At 39.3% G+C, this 22131-nt stretch overlaps 3 protein-coding genes across 5 annotated transcripts; 1 reads left to right on the plus strand and 2 right to left on the minus strand.

Annotated features, from left to right (window-relative positions):
• Positions 1-4282: 4282 nt before the first annotated feature.
• On the plus strand, positions 4283-5977 carry pth2 (parathyroid hormone 2). The gene is made up of 4 exons (XM_034857714.1): positions 4283-4623; positions 4777-4881; positions 5080-5259; positions 5575-5977. Exons 2-4 carry the CDS (start codon positions 4778-4780, stop codon positions 5747-5749), a joined length of 459 nt encoding a protein of 152 aa, XP_034713605.1. The 5' UTR covers positions 4283-4623; position 4777; the 3' UTR covers positions 5750-5977.
• Positions 5978-7217: 1240 nt separating this feature from the next.
• On the minus strand, positions 7218-11859 carry tedc1 (tubulin epsilon and delta complex 1). 3 transcript variants are annotated; one of them, XM_034857689.1, is made up of 8 exons: positions 11496-11853; positions 11009-11120; positions 10267-10496; positions 10048-10185; positions 9644-9715; positions 9012-9098; positions 8676-8819; positions 7218-7741 (listed from the first exon to the last, which is right to left on the minus strand). In XM_034857689.1, exons 1-8 carry the CDS (start codon positions 11637-11639, stop codon positions 7376-7378), a joined length of 1293 nt encoding a protein of 430 aa, XP_034713580.1. In that variant the 5' UTR covers positions 11640-11853; the 3' UTR covers positions 7218-7375. The 3 variants fall into 3 exon arrangements, with proteins under 3 accessions (XP_034713580.1, XP_034713581.1, XP_034713582.1); XM_034857690.1 differs by having other exon boundaries at positions 11009-11093; positions 11496-11848; XM_034857691.1 differs by lacking the exon at positions 8676-8819 and having other exon boundaries at positions 11496-11859.
• A 620-nt stretch (positions 11860-12479) lies between these two features.
• Positions 12480-18364, minus strand: dnal1 (dynein, axonemal, light chain 1). The gene is made up of 8 exons (XM_034857711.1): positions 18217-18364; positions 17660-17698; positions 17353-17462; positions 15809-15864; positions 15658-15713; positions 15290-15416; positions 14665-14805; positions 12480-13198 (listed from the first exon to the last, which is right to left on the minus strand). The coding sequence occupies exons 1-8, from the start codon at positions 18217-18219 to the stop codon at positions 13161-13163; spliced, it is 570 nt and encodes a 189-aa protein (XP_034713602.1). The 5' UTR covers positions 18220-18364; the 3' UTR covers positions 12480-13160.
• Positions 18365-22131: the final 3767 nt, after the last annotated feature.

Raw genomic sequence — 22131 nt, forward strand, 5'->3', positions numbered from 1 at the left:
CCCCCCCCCCCCCCCCCCCCAGTAGTAGGCCTATGACACATCTAGCAGGTATATGGACATTATATTTCATTCCCAGTAAGCATCATTTGTCTATATACTAATACTGACTGTAATGTAAATAAACTGGCATGGAAGATTTGAACTACTTTCTCAAGGTGTATTTGACTCTTTCACAAAGGAAATGAAATATACAACCAAGTGTAACGCCATGAATGCTTGAGGCTCTTCATTGGCTACCAATAGGTTTTAGAGTACATTTTACAATGTTGATCACTACTCATAGAGCCTTGCATGGTTAAGCTCCCGCTTACATCCAGGATCTATTGCACACCCACACTTCTGGTCGCTCACTGAGGTCTTCAGGCCTGTCCCCAGAACACGTTTTAAAACCAGAGGTGATCAAGCTTTTTCCGTGGCGGCTCCAAGGCTCTGGAACACTCTCCCTTTAGCTCTGAGAGCTTTGGATTCTGTGGAAACTTTTTAAAAACACCTGAAGATACGTCTTTTTAGACAAGCTGTTAACTAGCAATATGGCTTAGTATTTTATGTGCTGCTGTTTCATTTGTTTTTACTGTAAAGCACTTTGTGACCCTTCTTGCCTGTGAAAGGTGCTATATAAAAAAAGTTTACTTACTTCCTTCCAAGGAGGGACTACGAAGGAGCACACCCTTAGCCCCATTTCTACTAGTCATTGTACTGAGGCTGCAAAGGCACACAGAATTCCTGGAGAGAGATGTGGAATGCAGCCAGAAACTCGGGCCTCAAGAACAGGTAGCCTTCAAACAGTTTGACCTTTGACATTAGATGTCAGATAACACCTCATACAAAACTAGTTTGATTCAAGCACACAAAGCCCAACCACATTTTAGTCCAAAGCTTCTCCCTGTTTGAGATGAACAGAATTGTTGATCCATGCTGATGTAACCCTCGGGTTGTCTTTTAAGTTAAAACCTCCTCAAGACGCTTTTGTCACTTTTCCCAAAGTTCTTTGTCGTTTTTTGGGGGAAATTTTTGTTGTTGTTCCAAAGTTTTTTGTGACAATTTTGTGTTTTTTCTCTATATTTCTGTCACTTTTTTCAGAGTTATAAAATCTTTCTTTTTTCTTAAAATGCTATGTAATTTAGTAAAACACCCAAATTTAATGAAAATAGTGAACTGATCAGTTATTTATCTTGTAAGGAGCGTCGTGTGGAACCATCCACATTATTTTTTTTACAATTTGGTTGAAGGAAAGCCAAATTTCTGATTTTAGAAACATTTAAAAAATGGGTCAAATTTGACCCCAAGGACAACAGGAGAGTTAACAAGCTTTACAAATGTTGTTGGAGCCAATAGACTTGGTGTATATCAATATATACTTAGTAGGTTTTTGTGACTGTTGTTGGTCCCTGACTCACCTGCCCACCTGTGTGTATGTGTGCTAATTACCGCAATCACAGAGGTTAGAAAGAGGCAATCACAGGTGAGTGGCCAGAGAGACTTAGGGTCTGAGAAGCCACACAGCTGTTCAACCGTAGATGTGTGCGTGTGCGTGTGCGTGTGCGTGTACTAGTCTGTATGTTTTTGGTCTAGTCAAATGGGTTTTGAACCTTTTCAGTAGGCAAAGGCAGTTTTTGTGGCTGTTTTTAAACGTATTGCCGAACAAAGTGTTCAGCTCAGACGTCATGGCGGACCTCGCCTTCACTATTTCCAGTGGCATTTTTGTTGTTAATTGCCACCTCATTTTGTTGACACAACTACGCTTCAAAGGACGGAATATTTTATTTGCTAGACTGGAATCACGGTAGGACAAAACAAGCATTGTCACAACCTGTAGAGATTGGCCTTATTGCAAAATGGATAGGCCAGGTATGCTACATCCTGCTACAATGTTAAATAGAGCCTCCAGTTCTGCTAAATCAAAATGAGTGTATACGTCTGCCAATCAAAGTGAAATGTAAAAATGAACGTGGTGAAAGATCAGTGAAACAAATGGCCAAAGTATTGGAAGCTGAAATAATATTGCAGCAATAGAAAACAATTCCAGGTTAAGAAACTTTACAGACTAACAAAGGAAGTTGGGCAAATGTGTTTGAGTTGCAAACACAATGAAATGTGAAATGATTGAAACCAATGTAGGCCTGGGCATGAAATGACAAAAAAAGGTTTGAAACCCAAGTGCCCATAAATTAAGCAATGATGGTCTACAAAGAATGGAAAAAGTGGTGGCTTTACAAAAAGGAGCAATGCAAAGATGGTAATGATGCTGCACTACAGTGAAAAAATGCAATGTCGGCATCACTGCCTTATGCTCCCATGATTTAATAGGAAAGGCATATGTGTAGGCATTACAATCAGCTGACCCAACATGTGACAATTAGTTTGATTGGGTCTAAACAGTCAAGTGGCCCCACTCAGGACTTCATTAAGAGAACACTTTAATGCAGATATTTAACATTTATCTCAAAAGACTGGTTAAAATTCAATGTCCCTGAAAGAGTACGTAACATTGTTATCCTGAAAGGAACATAAAACATAAAAATAATCAGTGGAAGGAACGTGTTGGGGGGGTTGGTCACCTGCACCAACAAGGTCAACAACGTTCACCTGTGATATACAGGTATACAACAATTCAGTGACGGTGGCACCAATGGGAGCTGACGGTGTTTCTGACGAGAACATCGGAGATGTGATGTGGTACACGACTTTGTGTCTGAAGCTTGTTAATCCTGTCTAAATCCATGTGTTGCGGAGCCATTGTTAGGGCCAGCTGCTTCCTGTCTGCAGGTCATTATTTTCAGCGAGGACCATAATGAGGTCCTTAAATGGTAACAAGCTACCTGTAAGCCAACCAACTCCGCAGCAGCACCAGCATTGCATCCTTTGTCTTCTGTTTTCATTTCAGTAGGCATCATCACAAAGAAAATGTATCAAATGCACATGGGAATGGATGCGTTTTTTAATCCCTTCCTGTAAAGCGGATGACACTGGACGTACTAACAAGGTGTCTTCATACGGTAGCGATGTTGGACGAGTGTCAACAGACTCTCACTACATTGTAGATACCATTGTGCGTAATCAATTAAACACTTTTTTTTTTAACTGATATTTTTAGCACCATAGTTTAAAATCTAACCATACACTGATTCTACAGGTCAAAATGCAGCTTTAGTTTTTTAACATAAACCCTGGCTCAGATGTGTGATGTGATAAACCAATGCAGAATAATTACCATGTGTGCATTTCCCTTCAGCTCTACGGAGCACTTCAGTATCCTTCTGCTCATTGTTTTGGCGATAGAGTCCTTAAGTGATATTGATTCACTCTTCTTAGTGTAGTTTTCAGCTGCAACAGGTTTTTTGGTGTAAAATAGCCATGAAACCTGCTGTGGGCCTACATGACTTGCCTAGCACCAAACCGCTGACGGTTGGCATCGAGCCGGCGAACCTAGCGGATCATTTAGCAGAGCTAAAGGTTTCCCTCAAAAGTCAATGAGGACCAAAACAGAGCTAAAAGAGTAAATACTATGAGGTGGACACAAATCTGACTCAAAGTTTTTTCTAACAATTTGGCCATATCAAGTTCAAATGTGATAATATAATATATTAGTGTCAAGCAAGTTATTGCAGGTTGGATTTTATGTTTTCTTATTTGCAATATATCGATTAAAAACTGAGATTTTGCTCAGCTCACATTGAAACTTATCAGACTTTAAAGACTGGTTGAGGGATCCTGAATGAGGATGATTAATATAATAATGTACTTTGGACAGAAGACTTGTTTTTGCTAAACAGAAGTTTCAGGCCAGATGCCCTTCTTCACCATGTTTCACAAGCAATTACAAGCAATATTCCACAGGTGGGGTTTACTATAACCCCTCAATACTCCCAACCTGTGTATTATAATACATCAGCGTCAAGCCAGTTATTGCAGCTTGAATCTATTATGTTTTACATGGTTTTGTTTCGTCTTATCTTGATTATTATATCCATATAAATAGGCGATCTATTTTTTTCCTGCGTAGACAGCAATGGTTTATCCAGTGTTTGGTTAATGTGCCACAGAGAATGAATAAACACACTCGCACATACACACAAGCACTATAATGATTTTCAGTAATAAGACGTTGGGCTCTCCAGAACAGCACCATGACTAAGAGCCTTTGAAACAGGACACTAACAAGCTAACAGCACTTCCACTAGGACTGTCCTCTTGCACGCTAAACTCAAAGTTGGTTTGATCTGGTGAAGGGTGTGCATGCTTGCGGATGTGTGCGTGGGTTAGGGGGATGGGGGGTTAAAACACTCCAGTCCAGGGTATATAAGTATGTATGACGAGAAGCCGATACTTTTCAACCAGCGTAGACCTGCAGACAGACACAGAAGCAACCAGCAGTCCAAACGCTAAATCCAGGTTTTTATCCAAACCTTTTTCTATTTAGAGTAGACCTGAGACGAAATAAGAGCTTGATGGGAATCGGCAAGAAACGGAGTACCTGACTGCACATACAGTAGTCATTTCTGTCGCTGTGATTAGTCGCTGGAACATATCTCCGCTTGTGTGGCGCCAGACCTTTGACCCCTGAAGTCCAGCATTGAGAAGCGGCTTAATGGTACAAACTTAACCGACAGACCTGAGAATCAAGTAAGAAATCGGTCAACTACCAACCGGTTATCAAATTCCATGACAACCCCTTTGCATGAAGCTAATTTTACTTTAAGATGTGCTGAATGTCAGTCTATTAATCTTAACATGTGATGTGTTTTTATGTTAAGGAAGCATCTTTCTGTTTTTTAGGATGTTTGAGATGCCTGCTTTCCCCCGAATGACCTTCCTGTTGCTTTGCATTGTGGGTATGACCTTGGTGACATCTGGCTTCCCGCAGTCTCGACTACGTCTCAGGTAGTTACTCACTAAATCTCACCTGGGAAACAGCAAAATATGCTTCAATGGTACAATTGTACCAAGAAAACAGCCCACTGAACTACCTAATCCTTTAGATACCTAATTAGTAAATAATGTACTTATTTTGATATTCCTACATAATTTAACCATATGTGTTTCCCAAGGAATCATTCATTTAACTTTGTGTGATTGCAGAAGTCCTGATGATTCAGAGGAACCTACAGGAGATGACTGGGATGTCCTCTTCCCCTCCATCTCTCTCCGTGATTGGAGAGTTCAAATGATGTCACCGCCCAGCCTCGGCGCTGCAGCCGACAGCAGGGCAGGACTGATGAGGGGGGCGTGGCTGTTTGCCCCCGAGAGGCCAGAGGCCAGGTAACTGCACAGTGACGGGGGGGGGGGTGCTATCATGAAGTTCACCCACAATTTAACAAGCGTGCAAAACCGATGTTAAAAAGCGGCCACAAGACTTTCTTATGTTTAGTGACACTAATGTGTAATAATAACATGTTCCTCACTGACGTATGTTACTATCAAACTCTTTATGTATAGGTTGGCAGCACATTGGCAAAAACATTTTATGACTATTAGGTTTGTCAACTCCAACTCGGGGGGGGGGGGGACACAAACAGTAGTAATATTTTAGTGTTGAGACTCTGATCCTTGTGGTCTTGTTCTGTGGATCTCTAGCGTGGAGAGGGCGTGGCCTGCCGAGTGGTCGCCTCAGGGTGCCGGCGTGGTGAAGAGGAACATGGTGGTGGCTGATGACTCTGCCTTCAGAGAGAAGAGTAAACTCCTCACCTCCATGGAGAGACAGAAGTGGCTCAACTCCTACATGCAGAAACTACTCGTGGTTAATTCGTAATAATTTATTCTTTACAGCCCTTTATTCAAATCAAACCACCTCTGCACCCTGACCTAGCAAAAAGGGTTTTTAAGTTATACCCAAGTCTTATTATTGCTCAGTCATTAACTTATGAGACAAGAATATACTGTAGACATCAAAAGGTCATGGACCCATTAGTGCTCAAGTCTAGCATCTTAACGCTCATATTCCTGTTTTGCAGCACTTTAACAATCATATGGTGCTGGAAAAAATATATATAAATATTAATAAGATACAAAAAATTGACTTAACCCTCATGTTGTCCTCGGGTCAAATTGACCCGTTTTCCTATCTCAGTGTTTTATTTAACTACCCAAAATACCATGATTGATTCCACCCAACGCTCTTTGGCAAGTTCAAATGTCTACTTTCATTAATTTTGGGGTGTCTTAGTCAATTGTATAGCATTTGTAAAAAAAATGAATTAGTTCATCGGTTTTGAAATGTTATTGATTTAAAGTTGACTTTTCCTGTCTGTAATTATCCAACGTACTTTCCTTTAGCTAAATTAATAATTCCTAATTTCTGCTTTTCTAACTCAAACATTAGGTATAAATTCCTAAAAAATTTGGTTTATTTACCATAAATTCCTGAAATAATTGTAAAACTAAAGTTAAGTTAGTGTTACGTAGTGTTAAATGTCAAAAGTGACAAACATTAAAAAGTGTTAGAAGGGACAAATGTACGAAAGTTGACATCAATAAAAAGTGTCAACTAAAGTGTTGACTTTCAATTTTGACGAGAGCACAACACAAGGGTTAATGCAGTTGTACTGCAGGATTTAATAGTATTGCTATTCTAAACAAATTCTTTACATAATTAAAGTACAGTCAAAAGGAGGATGTCAGTGTTTGGTTATGTAAATGGGAGTGGAATGGTTAATCGACACATTTCAGAGCAACATTTAGCTTTTAACTAAACGTACAAAACGTTAAATTATAACTACTTGGAAGATACGCTTGTTTTCTTTCTTTTTGAGAATGAGATGACAACATTGATGTGTTGATTAAATAAGAGATCCTAAGTTACTAAGTGAGATTTGTGTTGGTTTTGTTCACTTTGGACAAAACCATACTAGCGGTTTCACCTGATTTCAGTCTTTACGCTAAGCTAGGCTAACCATGTCCCGACACCCACTTCATACATGATGCACAAATGTATTTCCCAAACTGTACAATCCAGTTCTTAAACCACTCGTGAGGACACGGGGACTTTATTAATTCCTTATCTTATCAACCTGCACTGGTTTTGACTGCTTTTAACTTTAGTTAAATCCGTTGCAAGTTATTTAGTGAATGAGATAAATATATTTTTAAATTTGCCTGTAAACATTGACAGCTGGCATAATGAATTATACATCTGCATCATGTTAATGTTTTTTCTGATGTATCTGGTGTATCATCTGGTTGTAAAAATAAAATAAAGGTTAACACTTTCAGCTACTGAATTCAAGGTGTTGAAAGCTTATTTACTTGTGAAAGAGTATATGGTTTCATCCTAATGTCAAGGGAATATTTGGCTAACTAAAAAAATGAAAGTCCATATTGTGTTTATTTTTAAACTCAAATCAGCAGGTTGAGGATTAAAAAGAAAAGAAAAAAAAGTCTATGGTGGTATCAACATCAGTTGGTCCAGTCTGCCAATCATCTTCTGCAGCTGCATCCTATTGGCCAGTCTCTGTCTGTCCCGCCTCTCCACCAGCAGCGCCTCTGTCTGAAGGAGCTGCTGCACGGCCCGAGACGCCGGGACCTCCCCCGGATTCTCGGCCCCGCCGTAGGCCCCCTCTCCTGGGAGGCGGCTGTGTCTGACTGGCTTCTCAGTCTGGAGCTTGGCTCGGTAGACCTGGGGCTGGGAGGCCAGGCAAGGGAGAGAGGAGAGAAGAGGGGGGCAACAGGCGTCCGATCCACCGTGTAACCTCTCTCGTCCTTCTTCTCTGTCCTCAAGATCCCCTCCGCCTCTCCTCTGCGCATCCTGGAGCGTAAGATGCAAGGAAGAGACCGCAGGAACACGGATATATTACAATCACTCACTCAGGTCAATGCATTACATTACAGAATGCTTTGTTGATATTACTTTTCAATCGTCATACTTTCACATTTTCTTATTGAAGGCATTACTATGGAGGCAGCAGTAGTTTAAGAGTGGGCTAGACAAACAATACTTTTTTTTAGTACTAAACAAAATGTGTTTAAAGTACTTTTTTTGTAAAGTAAAGCTGGCATCAAATATATTCTCCGATTTGTGATATTGTTTAATTTAGAAATCTAATGAGTTGAATCAAGTTTTCCAATCCTAAACTATTTAGTTGCATCCAAAAACGTTTGTTTTGGTTTGTTCATTTTTAGTGGCCAGATCTTCGTTAAATGACGTAGTATGTAAAAGTAAATGTAAATTTTGTAGTGGATCTGAATCTCGGGGTGGCTACGCAAATTGTTTCACTTTTATTAAAGTTGCAATTTTGAAGTGCCCTTCTAGTTCAGGCTTAAGTTCATAGCTGTGGGAACATAATGTTACTCTACTGTACTAGAAATGGTAGGAAGTGGTGTTGAAGTGGACAGCAGAGGTTTGGTAAGACATAAATGGACAAGTCGGTCTTTCGAGTAAAATGTTTACGTTAATGAAGTTAATGGGACTTTGGAAAAGATGGTACAGGTGCCAGATTATAAACAACTGGAAAGCAAACATTTGGCCTCCTTTTGACCTATAGGGAATATCCATCTGTGCTCACTGCTCTCTGACAGGCTGACGTTTTCTTGAGTGATACTGTCTGCTCTGAGGAGTGTGTATGTGCTGATTGGTATAGCAACGGATGATGCACAGAAGGGATAGGATGGATGGATGGGTCGACCATATCTCCAAAACGATCATCAAAACCATGACCTGTGTGTGTGTGTGTCACACACACCTGTCCTGTAGGCAGTTTCAATAGCATGTCCTCCAATTTCTCTAAGCCCCGGTTGCCATGGTGACACACTCTTGCGCCCTTATTGGGTGAATGTGTAGGCCTCTTGACAACAGGATCTGTCAGATGGCAGTCCACCACGCTGTCCTACACATTCAAAAACACACATGGTTGGGTCACATTTCCAGGCACACGTGGATGCGGCCATCTTGGAGGACACTGAGAGGAACATGTTGTATAACTGGGTCCAACATCCCGTCACACACACTCTTTGGTATGAATTTGCACATTTTACTTGTTCAAATATTTTTCTCATGACCGGTAACTATATCAACTAACCATCCAGGTCCAGAAGACTTTCTCCACCTGTCTCCAGTTCAGATATGCTTCTAGGAGGTCACAGAGCTGCTGCATACAAACACAGTCCTAACACACACACACACACACACACACACACACACACACACACACACACACACACACACACACACACACACACACACACACACACACACACACACACACACACACACACACACACACACACACACACACACACACACACACACACACACACACACACTGTTAAAGACATGCTAGGGCCTGTTGTATTAACTCTGTATGAAGATGTACTCTCGGATGAAACATTGACCAAATTACACAAACACAATACAGACTTGCTACTTAATATTTAGTCCTAACACTAATCTATTGAGCCCAACTTTATTATCATGATGTTGCTACACACTGCTTTTCTTTCCACATGTATACAGTTTCTAAAACCGTAACAACCAAAAGCTTAGTAATTTAGTGTCAAACATAGAACATGATACACTAGAATTGTATTTTGGTTGCTGTTTTAAAGAAAGAAAATGTTTAACAGTTGTATACAGACAGGAAATAGTTTGTTATTTTACTCTATGTACAGGCAGAGCATACGAGTAATTCATTCTAATCACGCACACTCTTACCTTCCTTAGCACTGTTGAGCTTTGATCAGAGGAGGACAAGGATACCGAGGAGGGAAGGCTGGCAAAAAAAACCTGCAAAAAATATTGATTTCTTAGTTAGACTTAAATATAACTTATTTTTTATCTGATTTTATGCTGAATAATACTTAACAGCCAACAAAGGAATGTAACGCTGAGTGTCCATTGATGCAACTATTCTATTTGGGGATGTTAGCATTATTCAGGAAAAGCGTGGACTTTGGCTACAGTTTGGAATGGAGACTTCTGTCATTTGCAGCAGTCATCCTGCACATCTGCTCCAAAACTACTAATCTGTCGAACTTGGAGCACTGGTTTCCATTGCGGCGATTGACAAGTACAGAATGCAGCATGTGAAAACGTTGGAAAAGAGAGGATTTTCTCACAGCATGGAGCAAGCGGGTTCGCTCTTCTTGCATGGACAGCAGCGTCCGCCCCTGGTATCTCAGACAACCAATGAGCCACTGAAGTTTCCTCAGGGATGCCGAGTCTAACTGGAGCTCACTGGAAAGCTGAGTGTCAACCTAACAGAGAAAAATTTTAGAAACACACTTACCAATACAGAGAACATCTGTATCATGTTGTGGTTTACCAGTGGTACTTACAGGTGTAGGTGTGAGTAGTGTTTGGTCCAGTTGCTGTACTCGCTGTGTCAGCAGTTTCTCCAGTTTTCCTGTAGCCAGCAGCCAGCCCAGCGCCAGGAGGAGGTCTCTGCTGGAGCATCTCCCTCCCTCCCCTCCCTCCTCTCCTTCTCCTCCCTGCCTCCCATACATCCAGTCAGCATGGTAGCCAGTCTGCCAGAGGCCTGCAGCTACCAGCTTCCTGTAGTCTACGGCTATTCACAGACCAAAAAAAAAAACACACTCACTAAGCAAGTCCTCTTAACTATTAACATCCCTTTAAGAAATGTCAGTCAGTTTGGTCCAGATTTGTGCAAAGAGCAGCAAGCCCAATTGTTTTTACTTACAAGTGAACAACAGTTAAACTCAAAATCTAAATCAGGAATGCAGTGGTAATCAGTGGACTTAAAGTTTCAAAGTGGGTACATGGCTGACAGGTTGTGAGCTAAAGACACAAAATGGAATAAAAGCTGAAAAGTTGTTTTTATAAATGCACAACTGATTTTGGACAATGTGTCAATGTGTTTCTCAATTTGGGTGCTTTTATATGTAGGCCAAACAATGTATATATTTGGGGGGGGGGGGGGGGGATTTACAAGTGTTTTGTCTATTAGGGAAGTTATCAAGTCATGGGGGGAAAACATCTAAGGGATAATTAATAAAGGCCTGAACAAAGGCCATTAGAAGCCATGAACAGATCTAGAAAAGTAAAAAAACGTGTGATTACCTCCTCCTAGCTGTACACTAGCTTCCCAGGAAACAGTGCTCGATGGCTGAAGGATTTTGGCAAGGAGCTGCCAAAACTGATCCTCCTGAGGCAAAAACAAGAAGAGAGTTGTCTGCAAAGTATGTCAGTAAATGTAACGTTACAGTACACGGGCAAGAACACACACTGCTACAAAAAATGGTCTAAACTCACACTTTTTGTGATTCTCCTTAAGAAAACACACTGTTAGTTTAACTGTTGTATATCCTTGCCACTTGTTATCCTTATGTCTGCTCCTGCAGCGATTCAATAGGATCACTGAAAATCAAATTTGATCATTCATTTTACCACAATGCCATCCTATAATGACTTGTTTGGCCATAACTGATCATATATTTTGTATGTGAAATCAAGTTACTAGCAACCTGTAAAATAACAGTACTTTTCTAACGTTTCGAGAACATGAAATAACATCCCACCCCAGACAGTGCACGGATGATGAACGTACCACCTCGAGTCCACCACCGAACTTGGCCCGTCGGAAGTTCTCCGGTGTGGGGACAGGATCCAGACCGGTGGCCGCTAGCAGTCTGCACAGAGCTCCAATCACCTGCTTCACTTCCACTCTCACGGACGCTTTACTCCGCTGCATTACAGCCAGCTCATGTAACCAAACGTTTCATCGATTTGACCTTTGCGGTAAGTCCAGTAGAGACTACTTTTAAAGGACATTTTCTATTGTTTTTCTACCGCTTTCAAGTTGAACTGTTGATATTTCGCGGTGTAGACAACTTCCGGGTATGAGGCCGTTGCCAGGAAAGGGAATTGGAAGAAGTTGTGATTGATGTTTACGTTGGCCAATCATCGGAGGCATTCTGAAAGCGGTAGGCTGAACTTACTTTTCATTGGTGCGCTGTCTGTTTATCCAACGATAATACTATTTCTTAAACTTTTAGTAAAAAAAACAACAACAAAAATCAGTTTGTATCTGTAAACTCCTGTTTGTATCTAATCCAACTCAAATTATTCAAGAATGTTGTATTTCAGATGACAAGGTTCAGATGATGTACTTAAAGTCTTTATTTCAAATAGCAAAATCATAAAAAATAGTTAACACCTCACAATTGTATGTACAAACATGCCTAAATAATTTACAGTAAAACAAGAAAATCATTTTACACAGACGATGTAACTGATGAGGACAAGCTACATGCATTAACCTTGGTTTCACAGCTTGAATAACAGCAGGAACAATGTGCAGTGTATGGATTTAAAATGAACCCAAAACGGACAGTAGAAAACAGTAAAAATGTCTGTCCTTCAACATGTTTAGACAAATACTACATTACCTCAAACACAGTGCCAAACAGGGCTGTGGGTGTATTTTGGTCATGAAAGCTTTCACTCTCGGCTATTTTGGCCCCACGGTCCTGTCTGAAGGCTGTTGCAATGTAGCTGCTGTAATGGGAAAATTACATTCTAATAATGATCTTCTTTTTAGGGTTGACTCTCACGTGCTTGAATCATTTGTGTGACTTTTGCTTTACGTTCGGGACTAGATAAGGTACAAGGTCACCAGAAAACTATCTCTCCCTGCACATTCTTTCACTCCTTGGCTGTTGAGATAAACGGGATTTGGTCCACACTGTCCGTGCTAACTAATGTGTTTGCTACACTGTGCTTTGGTTCTTGCTAGAGATACATAAAGAGGCGTATAAAATCAAGAAAACACTGTTAATTCAAACTGTTCTTGGTCCCAAAATAGGACTAAACCACCAATTCCCACAGTCGATTTCAGTTAAAAAGAACATGTAGCATTAGTGTCAATATCCTGCATAGTTTCATAGTAAAAAACAAACTCCTAATGCTGTAGCATTAGGAGATGTGCTCAGTGCTGTGGAGATCTGTGGTCTCATCAAACTCTCTTTATGGTCTCAAGTTCACAGGGACTTAGTTATTGACAACTTAACAGACTTTTCTAGTTCTTAAACATACATGTCTGTGTATGTATTGGTTATCTTGTGCTTGTCCATCTACAATAAAGTCTATGTTGATTAAAAAGTTATTTAATATAAACAAAAGCACCATGACAAACCATGTAAAACTTTAAAAAAGGGAAGACTCTTAGGGAACACAGTTGTAGTTTTGCAGATAGTCATGCTTCTCGGCTCTCTCAGTCTCCTTCAACCACATCCTTGATGACTGGGGTTCCTGGAATAAACAGGAAAAGAGATCTCTAATCAAGGGCGGAACGTATAGTAGGGATGGGGGGATATTTTCCCACCACTAATTTGAAATTGCATATGCGTTTGAAGTGCTGTCAGTTAAAAGCGTTATTAACTGCGTTAACGCAAACCCATTTTAACGGCGTCACATTTTTTATTGCAAGAGTAACGTTCTTCTGTTCACATACTGTTGCAACAACTAGTCACGTTAGAGAAACTACAACACAACACCAGATCTAGCTAGACCGGAAACAAAACAACAGGCACGCCACACACACTTGTTTGGGCTTGCGAGCCGGCCAAAGTCTTGTAACGTTACGTTTTGAGTGGATGGCGAGCGCGAGCAGTTTGTTAACTTTTTGAAAGCTGCCAATCTTTCCATTGACGAGACCAAAGTGATCTGTGTGTTTGGTCGCTGTGAACTGAGCTATCATCGCAGCACGGCCAGTCTGAACTAGATGGCCAAGCACACAGTTGATGCCAATCCCCCCCCCCCTTGTCCAAGTATTGGACTCTTTATCTCTTTTCTTGATGGACAGTGTTACATTGTGTGAGAGATTATTTGCTCCAAGTGAGAATATTACATGTGAAATTGAACACCGCAGTAGACTATATGCCAATGTTGTTTTACATAAAAAAAACATTTGCACAAAGCGAGCCGATCCACTTTTCCATGTTGATAAGAGCATTAAAATGAGAAAAAATAATGGGACAAAAAGAAATCAAGGGACAAGAACAACTATGACATTAATGTGATTAATCGCTATTAAATATTTTAATCGTTGACAGCACTGGTTTAAATCAAAAATAATTTCCATTGCCTTAAAGGGTTAACTCTCTTATGTTCTCTCTGGATGGCTCTCTATCTATTAGTGTTTAGTTGCTTTGTTGCTGCCTCCATGTTTGTACGTGTAGCGATGGGGATTGCTGGGGTGCATTTTGGGATGAATCAAACACAGCGCAGTGCACTAAGCTCCCATGACTAATTCTAAGTAACGACAGCAAAACTGTTGGCCTTCCACAACACATATTTTACAACTTTACTTAAATGCTTGAGAATATTAATCTTCCTTTTTAGTTGTACAGGAGTTTCATGCCAAGTTACCATCTTCGAATAAGTAAATAATGGGGAAAAACTGCTTTCTATTTAAACCAAAGTAAATAATATTTATTATTATATTTCACGTTACCTCAGCTGACTAATTAAGTAATGAAGAGATTCTCTAGGTTATGTTTGCAATTTATTTAAATTCATACAGAAATGAAGGGCCAGTAAAGTGTTATCACCTTGTTTTTCGAAACACCCTGGAATCTCATGGTAATGATAGCTCTTGGTTTAGTTTAGTATTAGTTCTACATCCAGTAATGTCTGTACTTACTAGGGATAACTATAGCAGTAGGAGTATAGTATAAACAGTAGTTGTTCTTATACATTGCCTGAAATACTCTTACCATCTAGTTTTTTCAGATGAGGAAGTTTTTTAGAGGCTTCATCCATCCAGTTTCCCTCAGCTGAATGCTTCTCCTCTAGTGGATTTCCAACAAACACCAGGTCTACGAGGCATGGCAGGTCAGCTAGCCTCACAAACTCTCCTACAAAAAACAGAGCATTGACACATTGTGGATTTCCAACAGACCCTAAACACATTAACTTTAAAAAATGAATCACTAAAGGGACCATTGCTAAAAACTTAGAAACCTTCACTGGCCTTAAACAAATTCAGTAAAAAAAAAAAACATCTCCATACTGGGGATGCTCCAAAAGATTGTTGTTAAAAGGCCAGTTTGTGTAACTAACTGTAACTGCCAAAAAAACGTGATCGGACCATCTCTACTCCCCAGCAAGTATGAAGAGGATACTGTGCTTCCAGCAGAAAATCCAGTGATTGTTTGTAGTGTCAAGGAACAGCAGGCTGATTTTAAAAGTCACTGCTGACATATTTATCCTCTTCATTAAACAAAATATGTTATGTAACAAGTAACCTGGAATAAACACAACATAGTAATTTGGCAATCTAATTAGCTATGTCTATTTCAATTTGAATGTGTGTTGATTATATTTACTAATGTAGCTTACCCCATTCTTTGACCAGGTTGTTGGCCATATAGAGGACTTTTAAGTTCTTCATGGATTGAATTCCCTTCAGTTTCTCTATTAAGTTATAGGAGATCCACAACTCTTCTAATGTGTCCCCTACTGTCTCCTGCGCGTGCGAGCGCACACACACACACACACACACACACACACACACACACACACACACACACACACAATGCAAAATAATGAGCATTCAAAGTATGTATTCAGCATGTGGTACTACTGAAAATGCTTGAAGTTTGAAAAAGCAATCTGTTTCAAGAAAGAAAGAAATCAACAATGAAGAGAAAGAGACATAATGTAACTAAGTCACTATTACTGTTAATTATGTTTCATAAGTAACTTACCAGCCCAGTGAGGGCCTTTATATTATTTCTTCCTAATGACAATATCCTCAAGTTCTCTGGAAGAACACAATACAACATCACATTACAACACCTCATGACATCAGTGTATAATGTGTTTGTAGTTATATGTGTTTATGCAGTCAGCACTCACTCAGGCCATTCAGATTGGTTATTTTTTCAATGCAGTTTGTAGACAGAGAGAGCTTTCTGTAAAGAAAACAGTTCAATCACATATCAGGTATTTGAAGGGTGGTTTTAAAACCTCGGTGATTAAACATTATCACTGTGTTAGTTGCTTCTCAGATCACAGCGCTTCATAGTTGTATAGTTGTATAGTATAGTGTATAGTTTTTTGGAAACATTGACATCATTGATGTACTAAAGTATTAGCCAATAATTCATTGGTGTTTACATTGAATCTAAAACACGGTTATGCACACAAGAGGTAGTGTGCGGAATGTTAACGTATCCTTTTTATTTGAGAGTTATCTGATTTGTTTTGGTTCACTTGATTTAAAAAATGTATGAAAAATGTATTTTGTCAATTATACTGTTGCTGGTTGTGTAAATTTTGTTAATTGGAACCAAAGAGTGGCATGTTGACAGTCTCTCAATAATGATAAAGTACATGTGGTCTATGATTAGAACAAAAAAAAAACATCTTTGTATTAATTAATAAAAAAATAAGGAAGTGCAGTCTGAGAATGCACTACACATTGATCTATCCGCCTATGTTAGCTCCACTAAGATATGTGTGCGATGAAATCACAGCTCCTCTCAGAATTAGGCAAACAGCCTCTTCTCCAAGCTTAGTACCTTGTGCACTCCCTTTTACATTTACTTAACAAATCTTTTCCTGCCATTTCAGGGTTTATCTGCCATGGTGCACATAATCAGGACCTTTGATCAATTAAAACTGAATGAATTAGTTTATTCTAAATAATTGGCACATTGATTGGTAATGTTTATAATTGTCAGTTGAAGTCCTGGATATAATATTGTTTCTTTAGTAGAGAAATTAGCCAAAATATAACATACACACGTGCATAACTTAGGAACTGCAGAAAAGGTATTTCCCTTTAAAAAATTTTTTAAATAAAGTAGAAATTGTACACAGGAGAAAAGCTGACAGACATAACAACACGTAATTAATACTTTTGAAATTGACCAAATGGTTTCAAACATTTTGCACCAGATTAACAAAATGTAATACAATGCCAAATACTCATGTGTAACTACTACCATACTACTGCATGATGGAAGATTCCTACTGTAGATTTTTGCCGACGCTGAATTGTTTCAAATTTTTATCATTACAAGACAGTACTTTATAGCTTTATATTGGATCAAGTGGCATCAAAACACCCATGTGTCTGTTATGAAAAATAAATTCTTTAGAAAAACATGAACCTTTGAACAGGAGAACTAGCTACCTGAGCCCAAAGGTATCCAATAAATGAGCTAAACTAGGCGAATCACATGGTTTAACATGCCTTTAAATGCATGCAGAAACATACCATAACAAAGGCAATTGTGAGTTTGTCTCACTTTAGGTAGAAATGTTAATTGCATAAGATAAAAAAGGAAAGAGATCATTCAAATAGCAACTTATCCTACTCTGCGGCAGAACATACTAAACACATCAACCTTTCTCTCATTTATTGAAATAAGCCATTGTTTCTTTACAGGACTCACTCGCAATTGGTGAGTGTGGAGAGAGAGGCATCCATCTTCTCTATAGGAGGGACCTGACCATACAGTTTTATGGCTTTAGCCTCGCCCACTTTCTCGCCTGCCTTCTCCTCCTGCACACACAGACACACGCGCACACACACACACACACACACACACACACACACACACACACACACACACACACACACACATACGGTCCAAAATATGCCATTGCAAGTTCTATGTTACAATCATTCAAATACACAATAAGAATTCAGTCACGATTTCTACTTTGCATGTGTTCTGGCTGTGTTTGTCTGCCACTCACCCATTTGGCCAGTGCTTCTCTCACAGTCGTTGCTTTGGCCTGGATACATTACGTGACATGCAATTAGACAGGGAGAGGCTAGATTATATTGTGATGATTAAATAAGCACATAAGTAGCGTTACTGTAGACAAGCTAACAACTGTGCTAGCTAAGCGATAAACACGCACTTTATACTGGGCTATAACGTTAATGCTAGCTAGGCTTTTAATAAACGCTTTGTTATTAGTATTATGTTTTTTGGACATAGGAAAATTCCCAAACTAGACGGACTTGTATTGAAAAGCTAGCTTGACTGTGCTGACTGTCGACACGTTTAGGGCAGAGTTGATTTTAACTTAGCTACCGTTAGTTAGCTAGCTAGCTATTAACTGACATTTAAGGTTAACCTAGCTAACTCGCTTAGTTAATTACAATGTGTCATACTAGCTAACAGCGATGAGGTCAGCTATAGCTCTCATAAACGAAGCCACTTCATGTTCAGAAAGGTGTTTACAGATAACAGTTAAGTCGTAAATCTTTGTTAAAAAAACAAGAAATAGTAACGAAAAACACTCACCATGTTGATAGTTGATGTCTGCTTTGGTTGCTTTGGTTGCTATGGCACTGACAGGCAGCCTTCAAGCTGCGCCTGCGTAGTGGAACTGACTTGACCCAGTTTAGAAAACAAAATGTAACTGCAGAGGAACAGTTGGCTACTTTATCATACTTTTTTAAGAGAAGGGGTAAAACATGAAGAAGGACCTCACCCACTAATGTGGAGCCACAACAGGACACTAGCCTGTCTGATATGCAAGCTGACTTGGTGATGCACGATACAGAATATTATTTTATTAATAATGCAAGGTTAATAGGCATAAGAGGGGCAAAAATGTACGTAATGAAGCATGCCTTTGTTTCATTCGGAGGCCCCAGTAGCCATTGCTGTTATGATGTGTATATATCATACATCCTGTGAGAATATATATATATATATATATATATATATATATATATATATATATATATATACACAAAGGAAAGGAGTGTGAATTTCTTCACTGTACCAGCAAACTGAAGATGGCTCTTAATTTCCCCCTTGACACAATGCTAAGAGGTTTGGGTGTGCATAAAGACAAGAATGTGTATTGTGTGCATGCTTTACTGCAGCTGATACAGTATTGCAATACTGCCCTCCAGTGATACAACTTTAATATTGCAGCTAAGTCTGTACTCGGGCTTGGTAGTTCGTCGAAGTGCTGCAAATGCGAAAATGCCTTAACTCTGCATTCTAGTGACAGGGGCGACACGTGCGGTTGCAAAAGGAGGTATAAACTACCATTTTATTAACTGTCTGTAAACTTCAGTTGACATGTAGGGATCCTCGTTGTGCTACCGTTAAAGTGTGGTAGGCTACTATGTTGAGCCTTGTTATTGGTATTCAAATTGAGATTTCTTTTACTTTCCTTGTGCCCTGACATCTAGCGTTATGAGATAACTAGCGGTTTGCTCTAAAACTGGTCAAGTGTTATTAACCCCTTGGTTTTTTTTGCACCGGATTTGTCCTTTAACCTTGAATCATCTCTTCAGATTTCATTCACAATTTCAACTGTTATTCCATTTACCTCTTGATGTACAGTAATATTGCTGTGGAAATAATGTAGTATAAAAAGTACAAAGGAAATACGATTGAGGCAATACTTAACTGTAATAATAACAATAAACAAATACAATTATATATGACTTATTGTACAGATTTCTACAAGGAGCAGGCATCAACAGAGCCAACTGTTTAGGCCTGCTCCAAGGAAGACATTTGATAATTAATTAGATTTGTTTGAACTAAGGAAGACAAGGTCAAATATGCACAAGTAGTGCTGTAGCTGTGTCATACACAATTCTTATGTCAAACATAAGGGGCTAACTAAACATATAGTAACATTTATGTTTAGGGGATAACATGTTTCAAATCACAGGTAGTCTGGCATTGCCAGATCTATCACCACAGGGATTGTGTCATTGTGGAGTAACTTGACGGTCATTTTTGAACTGATGTTGAACTGGATTGCATCATTTTGTCATACATACATAGGTCTATGTTGATGAAAACTACACAAGTGAATGCAATTAATTCATTCCTCTGTCTGTAAACACCTCCTTCATTGTTCTTCTGAAAATGTAGCATGTTGTAGTGGTTACTAAAGTGAGGTCAGTGGACCCCCAGCGGGCCTTGAGCCTGTTCCAGGGGGTCCCCCAGTAAAAAAGGGTAATCATTTATTTTCATTCTATCCATAAGGAACACTATAACATAATGTTTGACTATTTTGGCCATGAGTTTCATACAATTTCAGTAATAAAACCACTAAAACTAAAAGTCCTATTAGATGGGGACTCCTGGGACATAATCTTATCAAATGGGGGTCCGTGTTTTAATTTGTGTCAGTTTGGAAAAAGGCATAATCCATCAATGCTACACATTCATACCATTCAACCATCTTGTTCACTCTTTTTGTCATGAGTCTAACACTGGTCACTTTTATTCCACTTTTGGTTATCAAAAAGACACTGTGGTAGACGTCAATGCTCTTGAATACCCCCACCCCACTGTTCTGCCCCAGGGACGCTGCAGTGACAGGATTCACAGTAAAGTAGCACGCGAATTTTTACTGGGACTGTCTTACTTTTCAACAAACAAATATGACGGCAACCTTTTTACAATAGATTATCCTTTGTTGATACCTTCTTATGCCACACGCTAGGGGTTTAAGCCAAAGGTAGCTTACTATATTGTGATAAAATGTCCTTCCTTTGCGTCACTAGTCACTAGATCCAGATGATAGCCTACTAAGAATAGCTCTGACCTTTTAACTACATTGTGGGTTGCCCCGGGGCTCTTAAACTACTATACTGTAAATTCAACAGTAGCCTATATTCTTATCTTGTACCATATAATTAAGTCTCATGATGGCATCCATTGAAGCAATGTTGTTTTGCGAGGATCACAGTGTATTATAAATAATGTTATTGTGTCCACAAAGAAAGCACCTTTATTTAGTGTCCTCCCATTGCTGAGTCACTAGTATTGATCCCATACAAAATGTTATTTGTCACTGTCTTTCAAAATAACACACAGTTAACGTTAGACAATCTTTAGTTTATTAGCAAGATCTATTGATCAGAAAGACATGTTGGTAGCACCAATGTGAATAATGCTTTATAAACAAAGTTGTAATACGTTAAAATCTATAAAAGCCAAGTTCAATTTTACTGAAATCTAATGTCTACACCATCTCACATTTTTCTGTTTACCTTTCTCAATAGTCTCTGGTGTGAAAATGAGAAATGCAAGTTAACTTTTAGGCAATTGGGAAAGTAAGCAGGGAATTAAATAGCATTATATATTATTATTTTATAAACTTTGGCATGAAAATCCACAACTCTGGCTAAAAAAATCTGATAGCCTCTTTTGAAATCTGAATTTTGAGAGCACTCTGCTGTCACACATTCAATTCCCTCACTGGCTGTCAGTGGAAGAAGTGAGCTCACTGCGGCCAGTAGGGTGGCCAGTCTATGCAGGTGGTGTACAGTGTCACAGACTAAACACACAGCTCATTAGACATCCACTGCAACTTTAGCTGATCACTGTTGTGTATAGCATCACAGAAAACATGTTCAGTGACGTGCACGTCTAAACAAACTGAAAGGAGAGATATTATCTTCATTGAATGGCAGTTATTTTGGGGTAGCCAGTTTATGTCAGAACATATGAGACTGACAATGATGTAATAATACCAAGATTTGGTAGATTTTGTCATAATTGGGGACATTCTAAAGTTTCTTGTCAAAATATATGGATCAATTTTTTTTGTTCGTTTTACTCAGTTTATGCTGCAATTGAAGTGCACACAGTCAGTGGCTGCTGCTAAATAATCCCTTCTTCTTTTTCCACATTTGAGCAGAGTTTTAATTAAATGACGAGGAAGTGGATTTAGATGTCACTGAGGAGCTCGCGAGAACGTGACCTGAAACTTAAAAACCTCAGCCTTAGGTTTGCGGTGCACACCAAGTCTTTTCCTGCTCTGATGACATCATCCTATACATCCACAGTGCCAGATCAGAGACTGAAGTAGTGAATATTTACATGAGACATGTTTGGAAGACTGTCCTGTCAGGTCAAGTCAAGTCAATTCTCAATTGAAAATCAATGCCTCAAGGGGCTTTATAATACGTCCAGCATGCGACACCCTTATTAACAGGGAAACAATGGTCTCCGTGGAGTCTTTAGGCTAAGCTAACCATGTCCTGGATTTGTGTCTAAGTCTGTTTCTCCACCAAGTTGGGTTTTCCAATGACCTTAACTCAACCTTTGGTCTTTTAACAGTGCTCAACCTGAAACCAACCTTTTCCTATCCCCAACTAGTTAGCTATGCAACGCTAACCATGACCTAACTAAGACTTAACTCCAACTATTATTACATTATTTAATGTTAAACAT

The sequence above is a fragment of the Etheostoma cragini genome, chromosome 20 (genome assembly GCF_013103735.1).
Source record: "Etheostoma cragini isolate CJK2018 chromosome 20, CSU_Ecrag_1.0, whole genome shotgun sequence".
Classification (NCBI taxonomy): Eukaryota; Metazoa; Chordata; class Actinopteri; order Perciformes; family Percidae; genus Etheostoma; species Etheostoma cragini.